Genomic DNA, 22,396 nt, shown 5'->3' with positions numbered 1-22,396 from the left:
TCCCCACCGCGCCCGGCGGGCGGGCGGGCGGGCGGGCACGCGCACGCCGCCGTCTACGTCGTCGTAGCGAACGGAGCCGCACGGCTCGCTCCAGGGGGCGGGGCTGTCGGGCTTTAAAGTGCACGAAGCGACTCGGGTAAGTAGCCCAGGCTGCCAGAAGCGTCGGGGTGGTGGTTCTGGACCCTACCTGCCGGGACTAACAGAGAGAGAGGGTGGAAGGAGACCCTTCCGGAGGCTCACCCGCGCCGGGCGTGTGCAAAGGCAAGGTCCTCGGACTGAGCATGCGGGCCGGGGGTTGGCGCCTGCGCAGTGGGCCGGCCGCGAGCCTCGGCTTCCTCCCGAACTGCCGGGTAGGGTGCGAGCCTCGGGTGGAGTTAGCGTAGCCAGGGCTGGTGGTGTTGCTGACTCCTCCCCGACCCAGCCTGGTTCTTCGTTCCACCCAAAGAGCTGCTTGCTACCTCTCTCTATTTGATTCGGGTGGTGACCCGTATGTTCCGGTGGAACACACTGGAATGATTTTGTTGGTAGAACCCAACGGTTGTCATAATTAGCCTTCGTACTGGATCCGAAGCGACTGAAGCGTCTGGTTTTTTCCGAGACTTAATTTTTAAGAAGGATCTCTTGTTTTTGTTTGTTGTGTGTGAGGAAATAAGCAGAAAGTAATTTATGAGTGCAAGGTCATCTCTGTCGTACACAAAGTAAGTAATTTAACCAAGCCATATTGTGTCCCACAAATACCATTACTTTTCCTATGACAGCCCCAGTTTTCTCTCCTAGAGCCAACTTCCAGGATATTCAATCATCAACATGCAGCCAAGTTTTACTGGGCGCCTCTTACACGGGCCTAGCAGCCTCCTGGTAGGCAAAGTTGTATACTCCACACAGTGAGAGAGAAAAAAAAAACAGAAAGGACTGACCTTCATGACTCCAACCATCTCGGTCCCCTGCAGTCTCTACTGAGCTGCCAGTTCTTGTTTTATTATTTATAAATCATTCACCCAGGAAACACTGTGATAAGGGTTTTTATACGATGCCTCAAGGATACAAAGGTGATTTGTGTTCTGCTTTCTAACTCGACAGGATTCTTCTCACTGCCTCACACACTGAACTATATATCTCCAGACCCAAGACTACAGGCTAGTTTTGTTTTTGTTTTTTGTTTTTTTTCTTTTTGGTTTTTCGAGACAGGGTTTCTCTGTGTAGCTTTGCCCCTTTCCTGGAACTCACTTGGTAGCCCAGGCTGGCCTCGAACTCACAGAGATCTGCCTGGCTCTGCCTCCTGAGTGAGTGCTGGGATTAAAGGCGTGCGCCACCACCGCCCGGCTCAGGCTAGATTTTTACATGTGTGAGTGCCCATGCATGTGGAGTCTTGAAGCTGATGTCCGATGACTTCCTCCATAGCTTTCATAGCTTCCCTGAACCCAGAATGTGACCATTCCCGCTAATCTAGCTAATCATCTTGCTATTGGGAATGGCTTATCTTCAACTCCCAAGTGCTGGGAAGACAGGCAGCTACCACACCTTTAAGTGAGTTCGAGGGGTCCCTGACTCCTTCAGTGCGAGCTCGTTATCCATGGAGCTGTCTTCCCGGCCCCCCTGCTGAGTTCTTAATAAGATGATACACCAAGTGAACCTGCTGACTGAGGGGGTATAGCCCGGTGGTAGAATGGGTGAAGTACATAACATATAACATCGTCAGCAGACAGAGACCCTTCTTCCCTTCCAGGAGTTTTCACATAGCTATGTCAAAGAGAATTTAACTTTTCCTAGGAGTACATGTGGTCGAACTTAATAGGTATGAGAAACTGGGCTCCGAATAGGGAAGACTGGGTGTCGGAGTGCATACCTGTAATAGCTGTAATTCAGACACTTAGTAGGATCTGGAATTGAAGAACGGTCTGGGCTACAAAGCCAGAGTCTTAAAGAAGGGAAAAAAAGGTGCCAGTGTCTATTACTGACTTGTGTTTTGTTTCTAGTTGCTTTGCCTGTTTGATTTAATCTTCATGCCACTTCTATAAGGCAGGCACTATTATTGATTGCATTTTACAGGTGAGGCATCTAAGGAAAAGTCAACTGATTTGTCCAGTCACACAGCAGATAGCAAAGCCAGGATAGAGACCTGGGCAGGCAGCTGTTTATAGTCAGCTCGTGTGTGTGTGTGTGTGTGTGTGTGTGTGTGTGTGTGAGAGAGAGAGAGAGAGAGAGAGAGAGAGAGAGAGAGAGAGAGAGAGAGAGAGAGAGAGAGAGAGACACCAAGGAGGCCAGAAGAGGGCAGCAGATCGCCCAGAGCTGGAGTTGCAGGTGGATGTGAGCCACTAAACTTGGGTACTGGAAACCTAACTCCAGTCCTCTGCAAGAGCAGCAGGCACCCTTAACCTGAGCCACCTCTTCAAGCCCCGTGGTCAGACCTTCATCGCTGTGCTGGCTCGCCCTCATGCACAGCAGCCCATCACCAAGCCATTGCTTCAAAAATTAGACGGCCGTTGGGAAGTCAGTGGTTCCTGTGACCTGTGTAAGCATTCTATGAACACACTTAAAGGAGTGGCTACCCAGAGTTACACTAATCACTTAGTTAATCCCTGTGCTCAGCATTTACAACCTAGGGTTTGTTGTTAGCTTAACTCCTGTTTACCCCTTAATGATGGCATTCAAAACTAGAGACTGAAGGTGTAGCTCAGAGTGGAACATGCACAGGGTCCTGGCTTCTGTCGCCAACACCAGCAAGAGAAGAAATCACAAAAACCTTAAGCAAATCTTTGGAAGCAGACATCTTGCAGATGTGTCTCTGCAGACAATGGCTTATTTCAAGTTAACCTTGTGCTGATTTCGAGCTCTTTTCCCACCCTGACTGTTTTGTGTATGGAGCTATACTGGTTCTGAGACTTGGGAAGAAAATAGGATGAAAGGAAGTTCCTTTGATGACCTTCAGTTTTGGAGTCACTGTGGCTAGCCTTTGAAGCTGGCTGGCCGCCGCCTGGGTGCTCTATTGAGCAGCTGATCTCAAAATACAAAATACAAAGCATCAGCAACTAAATAGAACATTATCAGGGTGGAAGTGGAAAAGATCAGAGTTTAAAATCGTAGTTGAGAAAAATAAACAGTTCTCAGGGGTTCTGCTCTGAACTGGGGGGAAGTCAAGCCAGAGCTGCTCTCCGGGGAAGTGGCTGAGTGGTCTGTGTGCTTCATTTGAATCCCACCAGGGATCTGGTTAGAGATTGGGACCTGGTCCATCAACTCTTGTCTCTTTTAAGGAACACTAAAAACTTGACCAGGCTATATTTTGGGACAGTGTGGTGCAAAGGAGCAATTACAATTCCACATGAAAGGTTGCTTTCTCTGATGGGTACAAGTACAACTCAGAAAGTAACCTAAGAGCAAAATTAAGGGTGCCATTAATGAGCTGGCATTGTGGCCACGCCTTTGACACCTGCATTGAGAAGCAGGGGGAACTCTGTGAGTTCAAGGCCAGTCTAGACTACATAGCGAGTTCCAGGACAGCCAGGGCTACACAGTGAGAAGCTGTTTCAAATTTAAAAAAAAAAAAAAAAGGAGCCAGGCAGTGGTGGTGGTGCACACCTTTAATCCCATCACTCGGGAGGCAGAGGCAGGTGGATCTCTGTGAGTTCTAGGCCAGCCTGGTCTACAGAGTGAGTTCCAGGATAGCCAGAACTGTTTCACAGAGAAACTCTGTCTCAAAAAAAACATAAAAAAAAAGGGGGGGTGGTAAAAAAAAAATCATTAATGCATTTGCACTAATATAGTAGTCTAATGATAGCAGTAGCCTTACAGTTTCATTGTTCCATGTTCGTGTTCATTAGTGCAACCTATGCATGGCCATATGGTGGAACTAGAAACCAAGCTCTGCTTCTCTGACAACCACACGTCCCTGCCATAGAGTCAGGAAACAGCAGCCACCATCTCAGACGTTGTTTACCATTTTCCTTAGAAGGAAACCAGATGCTCTGGACATTTACAGTAACAAAGCATTCTTTAGTATTTTCCTGTTTTAAAAACCAAGAGTGTCAACTTTGTAAGTATTGTCGATTGAAACTAGTGCCTCAAATCCTGGAAACTTGTGCTCCACCCCTGAGCTAGACCCGAGCCTTCAACTTTTTATAGCAAGTATGTCAGAACTAGGGTCGGGGGCAGATGAGTGAAAACTATCCAGCAAAGTTCTCTCTGACCGTAACAGAGGGGAGCTGGGTTTTTTGTTTGTTTGAGGTTTTTTTTTTTTTTTTTTTTTTTTTTTTGGTTTTTCGAGACAGGGTTTCTCTGTAGTTTTGGTGCCTGTCCTGGATCTCACTCTGTAGACCAGGCTGTCCTCGAACTCACAGAGATCTGCCTGCCTCTGCCTCCTGAGTGCTGGAATTAAAGGCATGCACCACCACGGCGGCCGTGGGGGGGTGGGGGGGACGGGACGGGACACGACTGTTTTTTGTTTTTGTTGGGGGTTTGTGTTTGTTCAGTTTGGTTTTTCTTGTTTGTTTGTTGGGGTGTTTTGGTTTAGGTTTTGTTTTTTGAGGGATCCCCCATGAATCTCAGATTGGCCTTGAACTTGCTATAGAATCAAAGAGGAACATGAAGTACTACTTCTCCTACCTCTGCCTTCCAGGTGCTAGAATTCTACTCCTTTGCCACCACGCCTTGTTTATATGGAGCTGGGAACTGAGCCCAGGGCTTCTGCAGGCTAGCCAAGCACTCAACTAACTGAACAAGCTCCCTGGCCCTGGAAAATTCCTTTTGTCATTTTTAAGCCGGACGTGGTGACACATGGCTGTAATCTCAGCACTTGGGAGGCTGACATGGTGGCATTGCCATGAGTTTCATTCAGGCCAGGCCAAGCTACATAGTAAGTTCCAGGCCAGCAAATTAAGACCTTCTCTATAAATAAATAAATAAATAAATAGTCTTTTTGTTAAAAAAAAAAATGTTAAGACCTATGTAATGTAAAAATTAGCCATTGTCTGTTGTTATTGAAACAGGCTCCTGGCTATGTAGTCTGGGGTGCACAATCCACTGCCTCAGCCTCCTGAGTAACTACAACATTCCATACTACTACTACCACGTAAAGTCATTTGTTCACTTAAATACTAGCTACGTGGTTTTATTGAAATTTTTTTTAGCATTTAAAAGTGAACATATAGCTCTTCAGTTACATTAATAGTCACAACATGAGTCTCATGGCCACTGTATTGGGCAGAACTAGACTATCAGAACATTTCCATGGTGACAGAAAGTTCTAGATGGTATAAATATGGTAGTAACCATTTTAAAATTATACACTGGCCAGGCAGCGGTGGCACACCCCTTTAATCCCAGCACTTGGGAGGTCAAGGCAGGTGGATTTCTGTGAGTTTAAGGCCAGTCTGGTCTACAGACCTAGTTCTAGGACAGCCAAGGCTATACAGAGAAACCCTGTCTCAAAAAACAAAACAACAACAACAAAAATGCATGTGTGTGTTTAATATAATTTCATATGCTTGTGGGGATATGTTCTTGTTCTGAAGTTTTGTGGGAAGTCATGAACTCAGTACAAGGATCTGGGTTTTCAGATATGGCACAGGATTAAGGCCACAGATGCTCAATTCATAAAGATCCACGGTTTCTGAGATCAGTTCCTGAATTATTTTGTTCCAGTTTTTGGTCGCCATCAAGTGTTAGATTTAGGCATTACATTTACATGGAAAGGTTAACAATTTCTTAATGAATGTGCCAATATGTATTTCCTAACCCATTTCCCTTCCTTGGGAACAGAACACAATGTTATTCTGGACTCTTATTTGGAAAACTTGATAAGTGAACTTCTTGGTATGGTGAGGATGTACCCAAGACAAACTGTCCTGTGGAACAGAAGTATTTATCCTTGAGTCCATTTCTGCCTTGGCACTGACATATCACTCTTCATAACCTATAAATCATCTGCACTCAGTTCCACACTCAGTGGGACAATTCACTAATGGGAGAAAATAGGACTCTCTTTTTTTTTTTTTTTTAATCTTCTTAGAGGTGGGTATCTTTTTTCTTTTCTTTTTTTTTTTTTTTTTTTTTTTTTTTGTTTGTTTTTTTGTTTTTTTTTTTTTTTGTTTTTGACAAGGTGTCTCTGTGTAGCCCTGGCTGTCCTGGAACAAACTCACTCTGTAGACCAGGCTGGCCTCGAACTCACAGAGATCCACCTGTCACTGCCTCCTGAGTGCTGGGATCAAAGGCGTGCACCACCACACCCAGCTTGGCAAGCTTCCCCCCCCCCCCCCCCCCCCCGCCCCCAGGCAAGGTTTCTCTATGTACTTTTGGTGCCTGTCCTGGAGCTCGCTCTGTAGCCCAGGCTGGCCTAGAACTCACAGAGATCCGCCTGCCTCGGCCTCCTGAGTTCTGGGATCAAAGGCGTGCGCCACCACGCCCAGCTTGGCAAGCTATTTTTAAACACGATTTTTACTTCAAAACCTGAGTGACATCATAAAGAACTGTTTACAGATGGAGGGTGGGGAAAGCTGGCCCTAGGCTAGAATGAAGTGTTGTCAACCTGGCTTTTATAAACCTGCCGGTGTCTGTGTTTCTTCCTGTAGTGAAGAGAGACTTCTGCTGGAGGGAATGGCTGCGTCCTCGTCCTCATCTTCAGCTGGTGGGGTCAGTGGCAGCTCCGTCACCGGATCTGGCTTCAGTGTTTCAGACCTGGCCCCGCCACGGAAAGCTCTGTTCACCTACCCCAAAGGAGCCGGAGAGATGCTAGAAGGTGAGCTCATGCTGGGTTTGTGCCTGCGCCATGTAAAGCAGCTCAGCTGGAGGGCCGCCTAGACTCCGTGAAGCCAGAGCCCTCAAGTGACCTGACCAGGCTTGGCACTGGAGCCAGGACCCCGCTCTATGTCCGACTCCAGGTTGCCTTGTGGCACCTGTGTGATGTCTTTTCAGTGAGTGTCTACAGATGGATTAACCCCACCAGACAGGCCTGAAGGGGAAATCAAAGGGAAGTATCTACCTCTTGTGAAGGTAGGTGACTCATGTAGCCCACTGCAGGACTTTGCTGTGTGACTGACTGCGTGGTTTGGATGGCACTGGAGACAGATTTGCAGCCACCGTCTTATCACACATTGGCAGACCGACTGGCCAGAAATAGATCACAGGCAGGACTCATGAAACGCACTGGCCACTGGCTGGAAGGCGTCAGGTTCGCGCTGAGCATAAAACTCACATGAGACACTAACTTAAAATGCACATGTCTTGCTTGGCAGGCGAATCTCTGAATTCTAGGCCAGCCTTGTCTACATAGTGAATTCCAGGCCAACCAGGGCTGTACAATGAGACCGTTTTTCTTTTCAAAAGAGAAACAAAACGATAAAATGCACGTGTCTGGGCTCACCCTAGAGATCCTGAATTTCAACTAAGACTGGAGTCTTTGTTTTTTGACCCGCGTCCAGGGCCTTCTCATGAGGGAGTCTTCTCGTACTTTAAAAACGTTGGCATATGCTTTTAAATGTTTTGAGCCGCTAAGGGCTCACAATCACTTGAGTCAAGCAATTTTGTGTTGAATTATAAAATGGTCTTTTTTTTTTTTTATTTAAATCTTGCATATTTGCATGGATATATTTTAAATTAATGAGGAGACGTCTCTGAGAAAGGCACCAGCTATATTTGGGGGCTGGCTTTTTGGAGTGATCGTTGTACATTTCTATCAGATACTTAAAAAATAAGAGTGTCGGGGTAAACAATGCCGGTGCCATAACTGGTTCTTGTTTTCTTGTCCTGAACCCAGTGGCCTCACGCACGATAGGCAAGCACTCTGACCCAGCTGCATGCCTAGCAAGCCAGGACAGACAGAAGAATCTTTTGTGTCAGAAAAGCAGGCAGACTCTAGCACCAAAAGGCGCTGGGGTAGCTTGCATGTGATTGGTAGTGAAGCAGCAGGCCGTGTGTGGTCTGGAAGGTCACGGTGTATTGGGCATGCGCACGCACTTGTGCCCCTCCGTATGTGGCACTAAAAGTAAATCACGCCCTTAGCTCTGTGCAGCAGAGGTGTGGGTAAGGGGTTTCCCACAGAACAGGTGACGAGTGGAAGGCGCTTAAGTTGCTTCATGAGCGTTATAGCACAGAAGAGATGAGTCCTTAACCCTGCTTCAGGAAAAACGTCGTGGACATTAGTCTTAGCTGGCCCTTTTCATTACCCCGTTGGGGCACTGATTGGGTCCTGCTGCAGATGGATTTGTTACACTTAAATGCTCGGTGCACAGCTGTGGCCCTCCTTCATCCCAGGCTCTCCCAGTCATCTTAAAAGCTGCTCACACTTAGACAGACTGGAAAACCACCGACTTTGCCAAATCAAGTATCTGACATACTGTTTAACATCAAGAAATAGAAAAGGGGCTGGGGAACCATCTCACCAGGTAAGAGGTGCCTGTCACCACACCTGACCACCTGAGTTTGATCCCTGGGTCTCATGGTGGAAGGAGGGAACTGACTCCTTCCTCTTAACCCACGACTTCCGATACATTAATAAATCAACGCCAGATTTTTAAAAATTGAAAAGACCACTGTTACCCCACAGTTTCTGCTGGGGTTTGGTTCTGCTTCACCTCCCCGCCAACATCACCTCCCTACCCCACCCATGCCTCATCTCCATGGATACTGAAGTCAGCAGGTGCTCAGGTCTCTTCCATGAACTGGTACGATATTTACATAAAACGTGTGTATATCCTTCCATGTAGCACTCCTAAATGTGAGTTGACGGTGGTGTCAGATTTGGAGATGACACTGTTCTACAGTGAGTATGTGTACATCAAACCATTTTTCGTCTTTGTTGTTGCCTTTGTTTAGTTTTGAGGCTCAGTAGTCCAGGCTGACCTCTAACTCCTTGTCCTCCTATCTCCCGGATGCTGAGATTACAGGCACATATCACTATGTCTGGTTTATTCCGTGTTATGGACCAAACCCAAGGCTCAGTGCCTGCTAGATAAACACCTTACCAACTGAGCCACGTGCCCAGCTCCTATTCTTCTTACATAGTGAGATGGAAGAGGAAAGTGGAAACAATGTTGATGGACTCAGACAATCCCAACACTCAAGAGGCTGAGACAGGAGCATTGCTGTGAGTTCAGCGATAGCCTATGCTACATAGAGACTTTCATGCCAGCTTGGGCAAAGAGTGGGACTTTCTAAAAAGAAAGGAAGCACAGCAAGGTTGCTTTTGAGAGTAAAAAACAAAAGCATTTAAGAATCAAGGTTGGGCCGGGCAGTGGTGGCGCACGCCTTTAATCCCAGCACTCGGGAGGCAGAGCCAGGCGGATCTCTGTGAGTTCAAGGCCAGCCTGGGCTACCAAGTGAGCTCCAGGAAAGGCGCAAAGCTACACAGAGAAACCCTGTCTCGAAAAACCAAAAAAAAAAAAAAAAAAAAAAAAGAATCAAGGTTGGGTGTGTGTCAGAATCCCAACAGGTTCAACTTGCTGCTGCCTGCTCCTAAATCTAGGATAGTAAATCCAAACAACCTGTAGTTAACCTCTCAAATTAAACTTTGGTGCATCTGCTGTCTGCTAACAGCAGCAGGAAGCAAGCTTTAACAGTCGCCTGCCCTCGGCTGAGGTTGTCCTCACCCAGTTATTAGTGAGCAGAGGAGACGCTGCCCTCCAACCCAGAAGTGGCTCTATTTTAGGGACCTCCCAGGCCACTGAGTTATAAATCCCCTGGGGTTGTCTGATTTCCCACTGGGAAGCAATACCTTCTCAATGGATTTCCGTAGCATTGCACTTAATGGCACTGGGGATGGTGTTAGATTTGGGCCATTTACTGAACTTCTTTCACCCGACGATCTGGAGCCCAGTGTGTTGATTACAATTGTAAATGGAAGACAGGTCACTCTGGCTGACTCCTCTGGAGACATCCCAGCCTGTAGATTGGTAGATGGCACATCTGATAGACTGTGGCTTAAGAAGCAGGGGACTTTGTAGTCAATCCAAAGCTGCACGTGAGCAGGATACATCCTAGGCTGAAGCATGGGACAGTGGTACCCAGGCACTTTTTTGGAAGGTGAGCTTCTCTCTTTTTGCTTTGGAACTCATAACCAAGAAAGCTAGCTAGGCCAGTGTGATAACTTATGCACGCTATCCTAGTGATTAAATGAGAGTGGGAGGTTGCACTTCCAGAAGCTTCCCCACTTGTCACTTGATCCTTGCAGCCCATAATTCCCACCTGGGAGGCCAGCTCTATTCCCCTGTGCTTTGCTCTTTGCAAAGGAAACCGAGTGGTAGTGGAGCTCTTTCAGAAGGATGCCAGGGTGGTGTTTGCCGGCCAGAACATAGCGGCCTGCATCAGTGTGTCCAGTTCATGGCAGCTCCCTTCCCTGGTGGCATCTGGAGTTCTCCGTTGCTCTCCACTCTTATCTAGGTACACTCCATGATGTCAGCAGTGAGTCGCCATCTCTATGCCAGTCAGAGGCAAGGAGTGCAGCTGAGCAGCAGCCAATACCTGGCATGGCAGTGCTCCGGGTTTGACCCCCAGCACCTTGAGAAAGGGAGATGAAAAGCCAGGGGTAGGAAAGAGACTTGAACTTGCAGCCCGCTCATCCTAAGAGTAATTTCGGCCTCCCTCTCTCTCTCTCTCTCTCTCTCTCTCTCTCTCTCTCTCTCTCTCTCTCTCTCTCTCTCTCTCTCTTTCCCTCTCTATCTCCCCCCCCTCCCGCCCCATTGAAGATAATGTAATATTAGCAGGAAGCCTGTTGGGTTGTGTATTCACACCATTCAGATGAGTCAGCTGTACTTTTCCCTTTGATTACCAGGACTTGTAAAGAAAGGTTTGTGTGGAACTCAGCATGAGGCCAGACTGTGTTGGTAGCTCCCAGAATGATTGGTGTGTCACTTAATACCGTGACACGCCAGTCCATGACTGACGAGTGAGTGCTGACATCTAGCAGTGCTAGTGTGAACTGCTACCTTGGGAGAGACAGCTGTACCCTCTTTCCACTGGCTTGAGAACTTTGGGAATGAAACACCTGCCCCGGGGGGTTTGCTGCCCTTTAAAACATGGAATTTTCCTACGTGAATTGTATGTCTTTGGGGATGTGTTTTGCCGGATCAGCCTTTGCACTGACGAGTGTCGGGTTTCACAATCATCCTCTGAGCATCATGACTGAGCTAGCCACCTTCTGGTTGGCAGGTTTTGTTTTTTTCCTCTTGTTGGCAGTTTTGGCACCAGCTCAGTGCTAGGTTCTGGGCTTGCACCATCCCCTTAGCGTCATTCAAAATGCAGTGCTTGGTTGGTTCCGTTGGAAAATCAGGGTTACAACTGTGTGTACAGAATGAAGTTTCCCAGCAGGGCTTGTGATCGTCATGGTGGTACAACTTGATATAGTACAAGTCAACAGCCCTTTTTCCCTTGGCTCTGTTTTTTAACAATAAGTGATTGGAGTTTTGTCCTAAGTCACACCAGTACCACATCGCTGGGTGTGTCAGCTGCCTTGTTGGCCCTGCTGTTCAGGTCAGGAGGGGGGGGCGGTGGTGACCAGGACATCAGGCTAAGGTTTCTTGTTTTTTGTTTGTGTAACACTATTTTTGAACTCTCAGGCCAGTAGTACTATTTTAATAGTCTAGGTATAGAAGAGGTAGCTTTACAGAGCAGTGTTCTGAAAGACCCTTTGTTTACACCGGAGACACTTAGACCTCAGGTGGAGAAGCAGGGGCAGGATGGACAGGCTCTCCTCTCTTCTAGAAGCCGCTCAAACTAACGCCTGTGCCCTTTCCCTCGTAGATGGCTCGGAGCGGTTCCTCTGTGAGTCGGTGTTTAGCTATCAAGTGGCTTCCACGCTTAAACAGGTGAAGCACGGTAAGGAAGCGTGTGAGCTGCTGTCTCGACTATGAATGTACATTCGTGGGAAGCAAGGGGGGCAAGTTCTGAAAGGTCACTGTGCTGTGACTGAAGCTCCACACTGTTCCAGTGACTGTCTGCATTGAAGAACATTCTAAGCTCTTGTCCAGATTAAACCCCCTTGAGGTTGAGTTCTCTCAGGAGCCGATGCTTCTGCTCCTCTGTTGCCTTTACCTGCCCTTCATGAAAGCCCTCCCTGCTTCCCTTCATGCACCGCCTTCCTCTAGTGTCCGTGCCGCACCTTTGGCCCTGTCTGCACCCTGAGCCCCTGGTGCACACCCGCGTCACCAAGTCTCCATTACGCATCAGGGAACAGTTTCCCCTCCAGACTGTTCCTCCACGGAGAAACCCATGGGAGCATCTGAATGAATCCCTGTGGCCTGGAGAGCAAGCACCTGTTGATATTGTGATTTGTTTTTAGGTGGTCTCATGACATAGCTTGGGCTGGCTTCCAACTCTAGTTCCTCCTGCTTCAGCCTCCTGAGTGCTGGCATTATAGACATACCACTAAGTCTAGCTCCCTTTTTTAGACTCTGGCACATACAGTGCTAGGCTCAAACGAGGAGCATGACACATGCTAGCCATGTGCCCCACCACTGAGGCTCACCCCAGCCTGTAAGGACTGGGTTTTTGTTTTGTTTGTTGTTGGTAGTTTTTTGTTGTTTAGTTATTGTTGTTGGGTTTTTTGGTTTTTTGTTTTTGGTTTTGGTTTTTTTTTTGAGACAGGGTTTCTCTGTGTAGTTTTGGTGCCTGTCCCGGATCTCACTCTGTAGACCAGGCTGACCTTGAACTCAGATCCGCCTGCCTCTGCCTCCCAAATGCTAGGATTAAGGCATTCCCCACCACTGCCCGGCTGTATTTTTTTCCTTTATTATTTTTATTATTATTTTCTCACTCATTGACTTACTATGTAGCCCAGGCTGGCCTGGAACTCCGAGCAACCCTCCTGCATCCACTTCCCAAGTGCTAGGCTTGAACTACCACTCCTTGCTACTTTTAATCCTCTCCCTCCCTCGTTCCCTCCCTCCCTCCCTCCTTTCCCCCTCCCCCCCTCCCCGTCCCCCATCTGTGTGTCTGTGTCCCTCTCTCTATATCTGTTTCTCTGTCTCTTCCTCCTCCTGTCTGTCTCTCTGTCTCTGTATGTGTTTATGTATGTCTGTCTTTGTCTTGCACGTGTGTTCTCTTTTTTTTTAAATGAAGACAAGGAGAGTTTATTAAGGAATTTTAGGCAACTCACTCCTGAGTCCTTCTCTAGCTGCAGGGAGCTGCCTGGGTACAGCAATAAAACCCCGCTTGCTTTTGGGGGAGGCAGGCAGGCAGGAGCATTTCAATACATTTAAGCATAGATCTGTAGAAAGACCCTTAGGAAAAGGAGATACATACCCGTGTGGGTTGGGCTTCCGAAGAGGGTCCCCTGTATTTCTTAATAATTGTGTATAATATTATTTTAATATAAAAAACTTTCCAGACTCAGAGAAAGAACATATTTGGTCGCGGAGAGGGCTGAGCCTGGAGGGAGATAAAGGGATGATGGACCTTGATGAATTAACACAACAGGAAAAAAAAGGAAAACATTCAGATAAGGGGCTGGGGAGATGGCTCCGCAATTAAGAGCACTGGCTGCTTTTCCAGAGGACCTGGGTTTCATCCCCAGGACCCACACGGTGGCTGGCAACCATCTATAACTAGTTCCAAGGGATTTGACACCCTCTCCTGGTTTCCCTAGACACACACACACATGCATACACATAAATAATAAAAAATAATGAGAAAGAGTGGATTCCGGAAGACACCCAGTGCCAACCCCTGACCACCATGTGCCTGACACACATGCACATACATGTGTATGCACACACATAACGAACAGTACACGTGGAAACTGATGCAGCTCAGTGGTGGGGCACTTGACCCTGGGTTCAGTCTCCTTCATTGCCAACAAAGGGGAAAAGTAATGCAGATAAACGTGCTTCGTCTTCAGACCTACATAAAGTGAGATGCCATCACTAAATCTCAAGTAGGAAAGCCCATGTACAAATTCAGTCTAGACCAGGGGTCATGTTGGTGGCCGGTGACAGTCTCATGGGAAATGCCCTGTTGTGTTCTGTCCCTTCTGACTCTATGCAGATCAGCAAGTTGCCCGGATGGAAAAACTGGCTGGCTTGGTGGAAGAGCTGGAGGCTGATGAGTGGCGGTTTAAACCCATCGAGCAATTACTGGGGTTCACACCCTCTTCGGGTTGATGTCGCCTGCATGGTCGCCCCAAGGGCACACCACCCAGAGACTCACAGCTGTCCTGGGAGCTGCACATCGGATTCACATCTATGTTGGGTTCCTCTGTTTCTGTTAATAGGCCACCACTGCTCCTGTGAGATATCGCTGAGTTTGTCACATGCTTGGTTTCAAAGTATCGGGCGGGAGGCTCTCTGTGTTCGAGCCAGCCTGATCAATACAGACTTCCAGGACAGCCAGGGCTATGTAGAGAGACCCTGTCTCAAACAAAAAAAAGTATTGGGGGTCAGATTAAGGCCGTCCTCTCAGAGAACCAGGAGGGATGGGATTTCAGAGAATGACACGGTTCTCCCAAGCCAGGTGGACACATGCCAGAATTGGCCAACTGAATGGGGAATATCCTGTCATTCATAGAGCGTCTGGAAGCTTTTCCCAGTCAAACCCAAGGTCAGGATCCACAGTTTCACAATCACAGTCCAAACATTTCTCTTCAGAGATGAGTGTGATTTCAGCTCAGAGTCTGGCCAGATGGGGAATTTTAAGGTGTTCTTTCCTCCTCTATTCTTAGACATTTAATATTACAGATTATTTTTCTCACCTCCTATGATATGCCAAATGGTGCTACCCCACCCCATCCCTGCACCCCAAAATTGCTTTTTGACTGTTGCAGCACTTGAAAAAATAAAGTGACCTAATTCCTTTTAGACCCAGAAATCCTTAGTCCAGCTCATTGGGGATATGAGAGCAATTCTGAAGCAAATAAATCCTGAAAAGAGTTCCAAATTGGCACACTTATCCTTCCCAAGTCTGAGGGATTGGGGACAGAGAGAAGAGATGAGATTCCTTTTCTTGTTAGACTCTCGGGTCATTCCTCTTCAGACTTGCTTTAACTGAAGTGGAACTGCTTTACTTCTGAGCTGTTGGCTCGCACAGTGTCTAAACTCACTGCCACCTCAGTAGGTGTGAGGGTGTGTTGTTTGTTGGTTCATCCATTTGTTTGGAACCTTGTCTCACTCTGTAACCAGGCTGGCCTCAAACTCATAGCAGTCCTCCTGCCTCAGCCTCCTAAGTGTTAATATTACCCTGCTCTCTTCACTGGGTTTTTACACGATGATAGAGAAAAACCTGGAAGACGAAGAGGTGGCCTTTGAGCCTCATCATGGGACCCCCACACTTCACAACTAGGCAGATTACTATTATGTTACATACAAATTTGCCCTCGCCAGCATTTACCTTTCTGCTCATTAATTAATAACTTACACCTGATCTGCTTAGAGTTGCTTAATTATAAATAAATTTAATCCTAGTAGCAATTGGCCTTAATCTCAGGAGTTCAAAATATTTCACACCCTCTTCCTGACAGGGAGGAGTTGACCCCGTTCACTTGATAAAGGCTGAGCCCAGTGAAGATGAACGGCTCAGGGTCCCGTAGCTCAGGCAGAAGACAGTCGTGTAAATTGGAGTGGACAGAAACTGACTGACTGTGGCGCCCTCATCTTGTCTGAAGCAGTGCAGAGCTTGGGAAGTACCAGCCCACAGCCCTTGGGTCAGATTTTCAGGGAGTCCGGAAGCTGCCCCCTCGTTTCACATGTCAGACGGCAGCACTGACTGTGGCCTTCTCTTACCCTCTGGTGCTGGGGCTTAGGACAGGGTGTTGACGTGTTTAAGGAGGGCATCTCCTAATGGGCCCCTGGACATTAAAGAGAAGCCAGGCTTGGGAGCACACACCTGTAATTTAGCACTTGGGAGGAAGTGGGAGGATTAGGATTTCATGGCCAGCCTGGGCTACATGAGACCTTAGAGAGAAGCTAGAGGGGGTGGAGAATGGAAGAGGGACCAGAGAAATGAAGAGAGATTGAAGAGACCCGAGCTGAACCACGGGCTCTTCATTGGTGATGTGTGTGTGTCTGTCTGTCTGTCTGTCACTCAGCTGCATCTCCAGCCCTGCTGACAGGACCCTGCCTCCTTTTTGAAGGTGCACTGTCTGCACCTCTCTTGGCCATTGTCTCTCACCCACAGTTCTTCCATGCTTCGGGCTAGAAATGGACTGTCTGACTCATCTCTGATCTGTGCACTTACTGTGTGCCAGCAACGAGCAAGCCTTAGTTACCCTTTCTCTGCATGCAAACTGCATAATATCCTCCGACACACACCATGAAGAGGAACTTGAAGCCTAGAGCAAGCCAGACAGCTAAGATCCAGCCTGCCAGACCCCAAAGCTGAGACTTTAAACATCCTACTGTAGTCCAGTGCCCCCAACCCCAAACCCTGCACAAAGAAAGTGTCTAGGGCTGGGAAAGCGCCTCTTAAGCACAGGGCCTGAGTGTGAGCTCCAGAACCCACATAAAAGCCGGGCATGGCAGCACACCCAGGACCCAGTGCTGGGGAGGGAGGCAGAAGTGGGAGGATCCTTTGGGCTTGCTGGCCACCAGTCCACTTAATGGGTGAACTCCAGGCCAGTGAGAGACTCTGTTTCAAAGGACATGGTTGGCACTCCTGAAGAGGATATAAATTTGTCCTCTAGCCCACACACGGGTATGCTCTCACAAATACATACATACGCTTCAAGGAGGAAAGTCTAAGAGCGTCATGTGTCGGTACAATGAATTGTCACCTCCCTGCCTGTTACCTCCAGGACTTTATAAGGAGGACTCAAGCACAATGGAGGCTTTTTCCTTTTTCCGGAGCTGGCAAGAATTAACTACATGGTGGTCTGCATATCCCAAAGTAATAAAACATAAATGATAAACCTAATTAGCTGCTTTCCCTTTAAGATACTCAAAAGTGAACTTTTATAATGGCTTTTTGAGACAGGGTCTTGTGTCCCCGGGTTAGTTTTGAACTCAGGTCTCCTGTAACCCGGTCCGGTCTTGGACTCCTGATTCTCTTCCACCTACCTCCAAAGTAGAATTGGCACGTTTGTGCTACCTGGCCAACCAAATCTTTCCATTTTTAACTTTGCACTTAATTACTTAGTATCAACACTAAAGTGCAGGGTTTGGAAACTAGAGAGATGGTTCTGTGGTGTAGAGCATGTGTTCTTACAGAGACCTGGGCTCCATTCCCAGCACCCACAATGTGGCTCACAACCATCTGTAACTCCCAATTCCAGGGGATCCAATGACTACCCTCTTCTGCCTTCTTCAGGCATCAAGCACAAACGTGGTGTACATAAATACATGCAGGTAGAACATTCATACACATACAATAAATCTTTAATAACAGTAGTAGTCATAAAGTACAGGTTTTATTTTTTTTTAAAGATTTTATTTATTATGTGTACAGCATGTTTGCCTGCAGGCCAGAAGAGGGCGCCAGATCTCATTACAGATGGTTGTGAACCACCATGTGGTTGCTGGGAATTGAACTCAGGACCTCTGGAAGAGCAGCCAGTGCTCTTAACCGCTGAGCCACCTCTCCAGCCCCCAAGCACAGGTTTTAGAGTGGGGTTGTTAGTTGGATATATTGTCTTACCGAAACTGGCCCCAAGCTTCTAGGATTAAGTGGTCTTCCTCTTTCAGCCTCCCAAGTAGCTGGTACTACAGATAATGTGCAGCCATGCCAGCTAGAGACCCAGAGTTTCCCATGGGACATTTTAGTGTATTGGGCTTTTTTGTGTTTTGTTGTATGTGTGGTATATGTGTGTACACATGCTCATGCAGAACCGTGTTTGTGTATGTGTGTGAGTGAAGGCCGGAGGTTGAGAGCAGAAGGCGTCCTCAGTCACCCTCCACCCTTCTTTTTGAGACAGGATCTGTCTGCCTCCCCTGTCCTGGGGTTACAGACACACTCTGTGGACTCAGCTTTTTATGTGGTCCAGAGGCTCTCCAGTCCTCATGCTTACATGGGGACATTTTCCTGACCAAGTCACCTACACACCTTATTTTGTTTTTGACACAGCATCTCATGTAGCCAACTGGCCTCAAATTTACTATGTAGCTGAGGGCGACTTTGAACCCCTCCCCAGTCTTCCTCCTGCTCCTGAGTGTTGAGGTTACAGGCATGTGCCCCAAGTTTGACTTGAGGGTTCTATTCGTCACCTTTCCTCACATGGTTGGGAGGACTCTGTTCCCAGTCAAGGGCTAGCCTGGAAGAAACTCTGGGCCTTAATGCTGAGAGCCTTTACCTCTGTAAAGGGAGGAGCTGGAACCAGGAGAGAGCCACCATGCTGAGGGAAGACAAAGACTTGCAGACCTGAGAGACATTGGGCTCAGGCAGAAACTGCCTGCCTCTCTCAGTTCTTCTGCCAAAGCACCTAATTTTGCCTAAATGTCTTGACAGGCCTCTTTATAATTGCCTGAAGTGCCGAAAGAGAGAGAAGTCTTAAGTGACAGACACTTGAGAGTTAAATCTTGGACTGCAGGCAGAGCATAGATAACACCAGATTTTTTTCCTGTTTCCCCAAAGCGGAGTCTGAGAAGGAGATGGCTCCAGGGGAGGAGGGGAAGCAGCAGGGGGAGCTGGAGCCTGGTGCTGGGCATGCTGGCCTTCTGTGCACCCCTTGATTAGCGTCTGGTGTAGGGGGGTGTCTTACAGCTAGAGAGCCGAGTTCACCTGGCTTACAAAAGAGGAAGATACAGTCTGCTGTGACTGCCGGGTCTTCAGTGCTTAGAACACTGCATGGCACATGAGGAGGAATACCAAGGTGGGGATGTGGCTGGGTGGTAGAGCACTTCCCTAGCATGCACACAGCCCTGGGCTCCACGTCAAACGCTGCAGAAGTAAACAGATGTGTTTAATGGGTCTTCTTTGCTTTCAAGCGCTGGCATTTGTATTAGTTACTTTTCTTGACCCTGTGACCAAATACCTGGCAGAATTCACTGAAGTCAGGAGAGGTTTATTTTGGCTCACAGTATGGGTTAGGGGACATCGACACAGGGAAGGCATGGGCTAGACCTGGTCTAGGGCTTTGGAAGAAGAGCTGCCAGTTACATGGCTCCAACCAGAAAGCTGAGAGCCAGACTGGAAGCCAGGGGCGCCTCTAATGCTCACAGCCTCTCCCAGCCAGGCCTCGTGTCCAAAAGGTTCTACAGCCTTCCAAAAGAGCACTACCAGCCAAGGACCCCACGTTCAAACACAGGGGCCTGTGAGGGACATTTCACATGAAGACTGTGACAGGATTGAGCTTGGGGCCTCACCTCAGCTCAACAAGTGCTCTCCACTAAGCTGCATCCTGAGGCATTTCTCTAGTCTTTTTAAAAACTACTAGCAATTTCCAGTGAGAACTCTGCGGTGGAGTACTGTCTGAGGTAATCCAGAATCGAAGGGGCAGAGACAGGGCTACCCTAGAACTTAGCCCAGAGCACTTTTCCTTTCATCTGCCGCACTGATGGATATAAACTGTGGAACAAATAGAAACTTCCACAGCGGCCATGCGGCACATGATTCCATCCAGTCGGTGAGTGAAGGCCAGTGATGGTGGTGGCTTCCTGCCTGCCTGCTAATGGCACAGTGGCAGTGCCGTGTGTCAGCATCCACAAGCCAGCTCTGCGTCACACATTAATTTTCCAGCCGGTCCTGTCTCCCTAGGAGCGGCTTTCCCAAGCCAGTGTGTGTGTGTCGCTGGTATAACACGCCGTCCGGCGCAGGTAATGAAGCATGGGGGTTATTGCCTCCAGAAGGGGGAGGGCAGCTTCACAGCACACGCCAGCACTGGTTCTGCATGTGTGCCGTGTGGAGGTCTGCTGGATGATAGGCCATGTTGCAGAGCAAGACAGAATCATCGCCCCAGGGAGTCTGTGGAAATAGTATGCACAACAAAGGGACGCAGAGAGTTTGGGGTGCTGTAAGATACCACAGCAGAGAAGGGGTGATCCAGCTGGGTCACAGGGGTCTAAGAAGGCCTTCCAGAAGGGGTACGGTTAGACCAAGACCTAAAGAAAAAGGTGGGAAAGAGAAAGGACTTCCTAGGTGGAGGGAGCTAAATGTGTGGAGAACCCCGGGATGAGCAAGGCCCCATGCTTGGCAGGCTGCAGCTGGCTTGCCGTGGATGGTTCAGGGAGTGTCAGGCAAGCAGTGAAAACTAGGACCTGCAAGTTCTCTAAGCAGTGTGACCTCTGACCCCCCAGAGACCGTGGGGGCCACTGAGGGCTGAGGAGGGGAAATGCTCTCTGCTGCAGAGAACTGAGTTGGAGGACCCGGAGAAGTGGTTTTGGGGATCAGAAGAAAGGCTGCAGCTTGAGTCGAAGGGGGAATTTCATCTGGGAGCTGCTCAAGAGTACCCTCTAAAGGACTCAGCGGAGTTTGCCAAACTCAGGGCAGCCAGCCAGCTTTCACGTGCCAGGTCCTACCATTCATAAAGATAAGGGTTCGAAGACAAGAGAGGCTCACAGGGGAATGGGCTGTAAATCAGGTTCCAGATTCAGCAGGAAGGGTGAGGAGTGTAAAACGTCTGCCTGGGATTCGTGAGGGTCTGGGTTCTACCCCAGCACCACGGGGAAACAAAGGCAGGGTACAGGTGGAATTGTCCAGAGAGAGAACCCATGAAGTGAGCAGAAAATTGTACCCAGAAGGGTTCCCTAGGAACTGCCAACATGCAAAGGAGGGCGGGGGGCAGGAAAGCAGCTGGCAGGGAGCCACCAGAGAGACAGCGGAAGCAGAAAGGGGGCACCACACAAGTCAAGAGGCATAGGCAGCAGAATCTCAGGCCGCCAGACAAGTGAGCTTCGGGTGAAGGCCTCAGCTTGCTGACTTTGTCTTCAGCTCAGCCACATCAGAGGTCAGGGAGGCAGTACCAGCTCAGCCGGGGACGGGGGAGAAGGATGGGCCCAAGCCCTGGTACCTTAAAGTCCTTCTGTCAGAAGGGCAGGCATAGAGAAGGACAGAGGTACAAGAGAAGGTGAGGGGGGCTGAGAGAGTGGGAACATGACATGCAGAAACCACTGGGGAGAGGGGAAAGGATGCTGCTGACGGCGACCTTGTAGGCGAGGTGACAGGAAGTTGAGGGAGGTCCCATCCGATGGCTCCTATTCTCAGATTAAGGCAAGCCGGTCTCCTGCCTGTAGTAAGAGGCAGGAGGAAGGGGGAGGTGTGGGGTGAGGAATTTTCCCAGGTTCCTCGAGTGGCGTCCATGCACTGCCCTGCACAGTCTTGGGGGGGGAAGTGCCTAAGCAGTTCCCACAGCCTGGCAATGGGAAAGGAAAAAATAGCCCATGGTAGATAGAGGTTTTGCATGGTCAGGGCAAGGGCGTAAGCAAATTGCTGTCCTAGGCTAGAGAGAGAAGGAAGTGAAAACAGAAACACTGAGGGCATGTATGGCACTGGCAACGTGCAAGGGGCAGAAATGAGCAGGGCTAGGGTAGCCGCTCTGGCAGAGTGCTCACCCAGCATGTGCAACGCCGTGAGTTACAGCACACACCGTGAAAACCATTCACAGGGCCGCAGTTCCCAGGCCTGGCTGTGCCTCAGGCAAGCCAAGTTCAAGTACAGGCTGCTGGGCCGGGCCTGTGGCTTGGGAGAGCACTTGCCTAGGATGTTTGAAGCCCTGGATTCCATTCCCAGTATCTGTCCAACCAGGTGGAGCGCTGCACATCTGTCCAGCACCAAGGACTTGGAAATAGGAGGATTAGAAGTTCAGGGTCCCTGCTGGAGAGATGACTCTGGTTAAGAGCACTGGCTGCCCTTCCCAGGGGATCCAGGCTCAATCCCCAGCACCCACACGGCAGTTCGCAAGCATCTGCAACTCCAGTCTCAGGAGAATCTGATGCCCTCTTCTGGCTTCTTCAGACATACATGCAGACAGTGCACTCATAAATACATTTTCTTAAAGATTTAAGTATACGGTCATCCTCTGCTACACAGCAAGGTTTGACGATAACCTGGGCTACATCACACCCTGCTTAAAAATAAAGTAATAAATAATAAAGCTGGGAAGATGGCTCACCGGGTAAAGCCCTTGCCATGTAAGCCTAAGGAGCTGATCCCCCAGAACCCATGTAGATATAAATGTCAGGTAGACATGGTGATCTGTTTGTAATTCCATACTCAAGGCAGAGACAGGTCGCTGGGGCCAGGTGGCTAGCAAGATCAGCCGATCAGCAAGCTCTGGCTTCAGTTGAGAGATGCTGCCTCAATGAATAAAGGAAAACATCCGATGTCACTTTTGGGCCTCCACATGCAAGTGCACACACATGAACATACATACATAGATGAACCCCACAAAAAAAAAAAAAAAAAAAAAAAAACTACAGTCTTCTCTCCTTTTTCCTGGTGCTCAGGAGCCTTCAGGCTCAAGTGTGACTCTTTGTGGTCAGATTTGGAAGCCATTTGGAACAAAGGAGCAGCAAACCCAGAGGATATTCAGTGTCATAGCTGTGGGCCCGGC

The 22,396-nt window shown here is 48.6% G+C and overlaps 2 protein-coding genes across 8 annotated transcripts in view; one reads left to right on the top strand and one right to left on the bottom strand.

The window, feature by feature from the left end:
- Ascc1 (activating signal cointegrator 1 complex subunit 1) overlaps window positions 1-982 on the bottom strand; it is a 96,328-nt gene extending 95,346 nt beyond the window's left edge. The window contains exon 1 of one of the 6 annotated variants that reach the window (XM_028886136.2): window positions 918-982. In XM_028886136.2, coding sequence (XP_028741969.1) covers window positions 918-935 — 18 coding nt within the window. In that variant the 5' untranslated portion in view covers window positions 936-982. Of the gene's footprint in view, window positions 1-187; window positions 325-917 lie in introns of those variants that run through there. The other 5 variants (XM_028886135.2, XM_028886137.2, XM_028886139.2 and 2 more) reach the window with 5 other exon arrangements.
- Window positions 19-14,787, top strand: Anapc16 (anaphase promoting complex subunit 16). Of its 2 annotated transcripts, none has more exons than XM_028886144.2 (4): window positions 19-136; window positions 6,564-6,730; window positions 11,728-11,802; window positions 13,969-14,787. In XM_028886144.2, the coding sequence occupies exons 2-4, from the start codon at window positions 6,589-6,591 to the stop codon at window positions 14,082-14,084; spliced, it is 333 nt and encodes a 110-aa protein (XP_028741977.1). In that variant the 5' UTR covers window positions 19-136; window positions 6,564-6,588; the 3' UTR covers window positions 14,085-14,787. The 2 variants fall into 2 exon arrangements, with proteins under 2 accessions (XP_028741977.1, XP_028741976.1); XM_028886143.2 differs by lacking the exon at window positions 19-136 and adding an exon at window positions 350-698.
- The last annotated feature ends 7,609 nt before the right edge of the window (window positions 14,788-22,396 follow it).

The sequence above is a fragment of the Peromyscus leucopus genome, chromosome 16_21 (assembly GCF_004664715.2).
Source record: "Peromyscus leucopus breed LL Stock chromosome 16_21, UCI_PerLeu_2.1, whole genome shotgun sequence".
Taxonomy (NCBI): domain Eukaryota; kingdom Metazoa; phylum Chordata; class Mammalia; order Rodentia; family Cricetidae; genus Peromyscus; species Peromyscus leucopus.
The sequence above is the reverse complement of the archived record's forward strand: the minus strand, read 5'-3'. Positions and strand labels throughout refer to the sequence as shown.